Genomic DNA, 8,101 nt, shown 5'->3' on the forward strand with positions numbered 1-8,101 from the left:
TCCATACAATGTGTAATGTCATAATGTATGTCAAAATCATTCATTCATTCATTAATGCTCTTTCTTTCCTCAGATCATACAGCGACAGTTGTGCTCTGTGCACATGAGCTCCGTAAAGTTGGGGACAATCTCCACTGGAGATACAAATTACTGGAAATCCTGACCAAGAACTATAAGAATGTCATCAAATTCAAGTGAGACGAGCTAACTGCAATCCAAGAGAAAATGATAACGCAGTCATCCAGACACCAAGAAGAGTTGTGGTTATGGAATTGGACCCTCTTCACTACTGCAGAGAAATGCAGGTGTCAGGTGGAATGGCAAATCCTGGACAAAAGTGATCAAAGTACAACTTGCAGGAGTACGGCGGATCAGGAGTACCATGCTGAAATGTGGCTCTATCAGCGCAGATCCATGGATGAACTGCAGCGAGAACTCGAATGGAAATGAGAACTTCTGCTGAGGAGCATAGTGTTGCATGCGTTTCATGTATACCAGACATGTGTATATGCTACCATGAAGACAGAAGTACTGGAAGCTTCTCTGGAAGCTTGACTTATTTGGTTAAAGCACATAAGACTTTCTTCTTCTTTTTTTTACCAATTATATATTTTTCCATTTCAATATAATTGTAAACTCATTTACTGTGGGGCTATGTCCAATAAAAGTGATTTGAAACACTTTGTCTCAATGAAATGTTTTAGAACTGATCACTGGTCAACTCTTTGCTAGAAATACTTTCTCTCATTTAATGGGAAATGTTTTTTTATTTTCTCCGTCCTCTGGTAAGATATAGTCTAAGCATTAGTATTTTTAATGTATTGCCTCAGAAGTACATGGTGTTCAAGTACAGGTTTATTCCACTGTAGAGGACCTTTGTTCTTCTCAGTGTTAGATGTTTTTTTCTTTTGTACAATATTGTTATATATTGTACTGTAACATGTCATATAATTTGTCTTTCTGTGACAGAAAATAGTCAATCAATCCACTGTGGCTTATTAAAAAAGTAGCTTTCGATGGTCAAGTGGTTAACCCATTTTGACCTGAGATCAGATTCTAAAAATGTCTTCTACATCCTGAGTTTTCTGAAAATAGCAGACCTACAAGTTCGTAGCACACCACTTGGTAGTGCGCTATGAGCTTGTAGATCTGCTATTTTTCAATAGCTAAAACATAACATTTGCTTACACCAAAATGGGTTCTAATATCCCCAATGAACCCACACATATACCCTTACCTAGCTTAGGACTAATAAATAAAAACACTGAACGGAGTTAAGCATCTACTATCCTTTTTAATTTTTAAACAAAACAATCTGTAACAGAATAACAGGACAACAGAGAGAATTTGTACTGAATTGAGGCACTTAAAGGATCTATCCTTTATTTTATGTGGCAATACAAAAGCATACATAAGTAGAGGATAGGACACAAGATCCCTTTCACTGACTTTATTTCCATCTTACACGTAAAATGTCTATTCATTATATTATTCTTTCCTGTGTAGCTACATCCGCAAGTTCCCCAGCCCTCCACCAATGACATGCATGGTCACTTTAGTGTAAACTGTGTTAAGCAGTTCTTCACACCTATAGGCATTGAACAAAAAGGTGACATGATTTAATATTATATAGATCTTATTAGTCAGACCAAATACAATCCCTTACAATGGGAATTTTACATAAGCAAGGTTTTCCGAGGTTGATTCAGAGTTGATTTAGCTAAAGATAAAACTTCATAAACCGGTTTAACATTGGTAAATGTTTAGTTGTATACAGTCTTTGAGTTTAATCTGTGCCTAAAATAACATTGTAAATAGCACACTGTAGTAGAATAGACTACAATGAATACAAATACATCAAGCTAATTTATTAAGGCTTGATGAGAAGTACCTAAATATGTGGAATAAAAACTGGAAGGGTTACACTTAAACCTTATAAAATCTAAACAAGCCCATTTCACCTTTCCATTTTAACAATGACCAACTCCAGGCCTTTGTCAGTTCTGATGCAGGCTATAGGTACAGAGATATCCCTGCACATTAATCTGATACAGAGTAGGCCATTGTCTGTTATACTGTGTACATGCATCTTTGTCTCACACTGAGGACATGTTGGCTTTCTCAATGAAACAGAACTTTATTATAAGGCAAACAGGGAGAACGTTAAATTGTGTGGTGTTTTATATTTGGAAAGTATGATTGCTAAACATAATGGTTCCCATTCTCCTTTTCAGAAGTGGGTTATTCAACCCAAAGAAATCCCCCTAAATTGTACCCCAATGATAGGGCCACACACTGTGCAAAAATATTTGGCAGGCTACTAAAGCAGCTATTATCAACATAAATATAAATGGAAGACTAGTCACATTCTATAAAATATAGAATGCATCCCCATCAAAGTGGCAAAGAAGATAACAGAGTTTTGTTGAATTAAGGACTTAGTTCCTTTTTTTTCCTTTCTCCAGGCCAATTAAAGCAAATTAATTACCCTCCCCACCATCAGTAATGGAAGAAATGTACTGAGTTCCTCATATCATCTCTGTCCTCCTAACAGGCAAAGTCAGAGGATAGGATTCATAGAGATAATGAATCAAGCATCATTCAAGTGGGAATCAAGTACTAGAAGCAAGTCTGAGTAATACAGCCTTATTTAAACTTTGTTATGCATTGTCTCCCACCAAAAATAGCTAATCTAATAGCTCACAACACGTTGCACTGCAATGCATTGTGACCATGTAGATTGGTTATTTTCGGTGTGAGACACTGGCGCCAAACTAATCAACAGTAAGAGTATAAACTGCATGTTACTTGCTTTATTTAACCTTGAATAAGAAAATGGAGCAGACGGCAGGAGTTACCCTTTGTTGTCATCTAACATCGTAAACAGAAGCCCATCTGTTTGTAGTGTCACATCAGAATACACTTTTCTACTCATGGCAGAACATCTTCTCTCTGTGTGTGAGGGCAGCTTGTAAAACGGTCTTGTCATTTGGTGTAACCGGCCACCAACAACATCTCATCATCTCGACCAAACAGATTGTCCCATTAAGCGAAGTCTGCCAACCAGTCAAAATACCATTGTCCAAAGCCAGATCTTCCAATCCCAAACAGTCAGCTGTTCTCATTTGGTGAATGCTGCCACCACCGCCCACATGAGTTCATTGGCATTGGGTTTGGTGCTCTCCACCTCTGGCTCCAGTTCCACCAGCGTACGGACTCTCTTCATGCCCAGGTCATACTGTTCATCCTGGAGTGGTGCAAAGGCGTTCTCCAGAACATCAGACGAGTGGGCCAGGAGGATTAGGGCTAGAATTCGTTTGTCTATCCGGTGTGGGTCATTTACCCATTTATCCAAGACGGAATCTTGGACCTTCTTGACAAGTCGCTGCATGTAACAAATGTGATTTATACATTACTTATCTGTTATGCGTGTGCACTCGCATGCATATACACATTCATAAATGACTGCAGCAGCATATCTCACCTTTTTAATGTTGTTGTTGGTGAGCGGATGCGTGGTCATGTCGAAAAGTAGGAAGTTCTGTTTCTCTGTAGTGAGTACACCTTTCTCCACCAGGTTCTTGGCGAGACGCTCTCGGACGTTCCTAAGCTGGTAGTGCAGCTTCAGCGGATTCCATGTCTCTCCTAAAACACAAGAAATAGGATGCATTAGTACGACATTCTAAAGAACATCAATGTATAAGAATGATTACCCAATCAGCTTTTTTGCATTATATTCCGTTTCTGTACAGAAATATTTTCATAATTTGGGCATGTGACTTAAAATAATGTTTTGACAAAAATGTCCACCACAAACAAGCCCATATGGCGATGACCCTTGGTCCATACACAGGGTACACACCAGTGACATCACCCCAACTGCCCATTGCTTTAACTTTTTCCAATAAACTGGTTTGAATAGTTATCAGGAATTAAGACAGGTTGTTGTGTGTGTGATATTAATTTGCTTGACAATAGTGTGAGACCGCAATAATGATGGTAATCATATGCAAATACAAACAGCAGGAATTTGTTACGCAACACTACAGTTGCTTGGAGGCTTGAACTGCTACTGGCTAGCTCATATGGTGGCTGAACAGATCACACCTTTAAAAGTCAACACTGGGAGTTGTGTCAAAGGTGAGTCTGTGTAATCAATACATGGTTTTCCTGGCCGTGGCCTGTAAACTGACATCAACATAACTTCCTTTAGGGTTTTAGGGACGTACTAGGTGGAAACACCTCCATATTTATGATGATCGATATCGGCTGAAAAGTCTGATGACTTGATACATCAGTGAGGGCACTATAAAGCATATTAGTTAAGTACTGGTAATACAAATAAGATGTTATATTAACTTCATGTGCTATATTGTGTAGTGAGCAGATCAGGTTTATCGTACCGCTCAGCAGCTCTATCCAGCTCTGAACTGTTTCTGGAGGCTGGGTTTCTTTTACGTGTCTCAGAGCCTCGTCCAGCAACATGTCTCCTGTTGGTGCATCTGATTTAAAGATCACCTGCGCACGCACACACACACACACACACACACACACACACACACACACACACACACACACACACACACACACACACACACACACACACACACACACACGTAAATAAATACAGACAAGTAGTAGCATTTGGGGTTCACTCCAAATTCAGTCGAAGCATCAAACTGACACAGAAAGATAAGTAGATAATATAAAAAACTATTCAGTCTGTATAACATTCTAGTTTAAAATCTGGATTTTAACTACTGGTCACTTGTGCATTTGCATGTTAATCGAGTTAGTGTTTATGAGTTAATGTCTACTGTGCATTCTGTTATTGTTTTACTGTGGTGTTTTGTTTTATGTCTGGAGCAATAAAAGAACCTGTAAGGGATAATAAAGCTGATCTGTCTTAAGACTCTGAAGTAGCCATACAGAACACAGGGTCAAGGCTCAACTTCAAGCACAAAATGTTCACGATAGAGGGGAAGAAAAAAAATCACACCCGTGTGAAGTGAGGGGTGCTCTTATCATCGTACATCATCATAGCGTAAAATAGATACCATTGGCAGTATCTTGGTTGCGCCTTACCCTTTATCCCTTAACTTCTTTGCCATATTATTTTCCTATCTTGAAAAAAACATTTTAAAATAGTTCAACTAGCAGATCAACACATTGTGAGCTTGTAGAACTATTTTAAAATAGTAAGAAATATAACAAATAAGTTTAGGGGTAGGGCAAGATATAGCACTATGTCTATTTGCTCAGAAACTATGACGCAAAATTCTCCATTCATTGACAATGGGATTTTAATGTTTGTGTAGGACTGGGATTTGTTTGCTAAATGCGGTTTAATCCAGTGGTTCTAAAACATTTGAAAGACTCAAAGACCCAAATTAATATGTAATTGTCTGCATATCCCCATCTAAAAACATGTTCTGCCAGGTACCCCAGTACCAGATTAGTGTTGTTACATTTTTTCTAATAGCTGAATATTAAAGTGCTCATGTATTTGCTTCTTTTGGGCAACACTGTTCCCCTTACCTTCCTTGACAGTAGACTTCTCCTCCTCATCCCTGTGGCCTCCAGCTGCAGTCGGCCCCTGAGGGCCAGCTCTATCAACATGCACCCTCTGAGACCCGAGGAGATGCAGTCATTCCAGAAGGAGGTGTAGCCCTGGGGAGGAGGAGGAGCAATCCAAACACATGTAGAGAGGCGGATTAGAGTTGACGTGTTATTACACAGTTCCGGGTTGAGGTGTACCAGAATATGAATAATAAATGAATAACACACAGAGCCTCTAACAATTCAGTATGACTTACTTACGTTGACGTTGTAGTAGCCGCAGTCAAGCCCCGTACTACGAATACATTCTAAAATGAACGCTGCTCTGCTAGTGCTTAGATTACGTAACGATCACAATCAGCTATATAACCTATAACCCCGCATTATTGACACATACACTTGAAGAATAACGTTGCCAGCTTCCGTCAAATGGATAATTAATCTACGGTACATTATTATAATTAACATCAGCGTTGAGCTGGGCTAAGCTGGCTGCCAGACAGCAGTAAACGTACAGGTCCCACTTCCCTGGCATCAGCCAGTTTACAAGCCTAATATCATTGCTCGGTTGTTTACAGAGCAGATCTACAAGTAGCCTACTCTACAAGCAGCTTGTAGATCAGATATATCAGATCAGATCTACAAGCAGCTTCTAGATGTGCTCTTGTTTCAGCGTCGAGCGACAGCGCAACAAAACAACAACCACACAACAACAACAACAACAACAACAACAAAACCTTCCAAACCTCTCTGTCCTTCAAGCCCAGGAGCAGAACTTCTTCCATGAGTGTGAGTCTGGTCTCTTTGGCGTCGCCTCCCCCCGTCTCCCCGTATCCGTCCTCCTCCCCCGGTGTCACCGTGTCCTCCTCGCCGTCGGATCGCCTCTCCTTGTCGGCCTCGGTGGTCCTCCTCTGGACGAGGCCCGACGTTCTCTGCGTGAGAGTGCTCGTCATTATAACGAACGACTCACAGTCCGATGAGACAAAACAAAACTGCCTGTCTGTCTGTCTGTCGCCAAGGAATGGTTGGTTGTCGTCACGGCATCAAAGTGATTAAAAACACTAAAGGTGTGAATTTAACCGAGTAAAGGCAGCAGCATGTAGGCAGATGTCACTACTGTACTGTCTGTAACCCTTAACGCTGCAACAACTTGGATTATCTGTTCTGTTCACTTCACTTCCTGATTCTGAACCAACATGGTGGCGGTGGGTGACGTTTAAAGCTACAATGTAGAAGTTTTGCAGCATAGATATACGGTAAAGTAAAATGTGTCTATGTTTTGCAGGATTCCCATTCGAACCCAGGCAGTCCCATGGGGTGTCCCCTTCCTTCCACGTGGGAAAACCCAAACATATTCCACCTTGCCCTTGGTATGTTTTGTTTACTTTTCAAGAGAGAATCAGGGGAGAGAGAGAGATTGATTGATTGAACAGTTTGTAGAATTTACAGTACATTTTAAGCACAAACTCAATACAAAGACTGTCAACTGTGAGTGGACGACCCAATTAAGCATTACACTTGTTTACAACAGGGTCCACATTGTTCAATTCATCAAAAAATATATTTTATGGTGCAGGACTATATATCAATCAGTAGCCAAACCAGGTGTCCAAAATTCTAATATCAATGGAAGAGTGATACAACATTCAACCACTGCAGAATGCAGATACACTGTTTTTTTTAGAGAAGATTAGTATTAATATAGGCCTACTACTCTATGGTTTTAGTAGTTGGAATAAATCACGGATTGTAGCTTTAATGTAGATTTAACACACTGATAAACGCCCCAGGCGCCCCTAGTATGCGCCCCCCAGAGTACGCCCCGACTCGCGCGCACTGCACACACACACACACACACACACACACACACACACACACACACACACACACACACACACACACACACACACACACACACACACAGGCACGTGCAGGGGCGGGGGGGGGGGGGGGGGGCTAGGGGGGCTTGAGCACCTGCCCTTTTGCAGAAAGTGGCAGTGCCCTTTCTCTCTCTCTAGTTTACAAGTTTTATTGTATAGCCAATAAGGGCTTGTGGTGGGCCAATAAGGGCTTATGTGGGGGACCAATAAGGGCTTGTGTGGGGGGGCAAAAGGGGCTTGTGTGGGGGGCAAATAAGGTCTTGTGTGGGGGGGGGGCAATAAGGGCTTGTGTGGGGATCAATAAGGGCTTGTGTGGGGGGCCAATAAGGGCTTGTGTGGGGGGGCAATAAGGGCTTATGTGGGGGATCAATAAGGGCTTGTGTGGGGGGCCAATAAGGGCTTATGTGGGGGATCAATAAGGGCTTGTGTGGGGGGCCAATAAGGGCTTATGTGGGGGATCAATAAGGGCTTGTGTGGGGGGCCAATAAGTGCCATTGGCCCTTCAAGACGAACACACACACACACACACACACACACACACACACACACACACACACACACACACACACACACACACACACACACACACACACACACACACACACACACACACACACACACACACACACACACACAGAGAGAGAGAGAGAATAGTTTTAACT

The 8,101-nt window shown here is 41.4% G+C and overlaps 1 protein-coding gene across 1 annotated transcript; it reads right to left on the reverse strand.

The window, feature by feature from the left end:
- Positions 1–1,274: 1,274 nt before the first annotated feature.
- Positions 1,275–6,756, reverse strand: LOC310879440 (Golgi phosphoprotein 3-like). The gene is made up of 5 exons (XM_083794131.1): positions 6,306–6,756; positions 5,539–5,670; positions 4,404–4,518; positions 3,485–3,645; positions 1,275–3,385 (listed from the first exon to the last, which is right to left on the reverse strand). Exons 1-5 carry the CDS (start codon positions 6,510–6,512, stop codon positions 3,122–3,124), a joined length of 879 nt encoding a protein of 292 aa, XP_083650257.1. The 5' UTR covers positions 6,513–6,756; the 3' UTR covers positions 1,275–3,121.
- Between the last annotated feature and the right edge of the window lie 1,345 nt (positions 6,757–8,101).

The sequence above is a fragment of the Protomyctophum parallelum genome (assembly GCF_964188405.1).
Source record: "Protomyctophum parallelum genome assembly, chromosome: 21".
Lineage (NCBI taxonomy): Eukaryota > Metazoa > Chordata > Actinopteri > Myctophiformes > Myctophidae > Protomyctophum > Protomyctophum parallelum.

Coding starts and splice junctions, on each gene's coding strand:
- LOC310879440 (XM_083794131.1), bottom strand. CDS start 6,512: ATGACGAGCACTCTCACGCAGAGAACGTCGGGCCTCGTCCAGAGGAGG. Junction 5,671..6,305: donor TGGGCTTGAAGGACAGAGAG/GTTTGGAAGGTT, acceptor CCTCCTCCCCAG/GGCTACACCTCCTTCTGGAA. Junction 4,519..5,538: donor GAAGTCTACTGTCAAGGAAG/GTAAGGGGAACA, acceptor GTGCGTGCGCAG/GTGATCTTTAAATCAGATGC.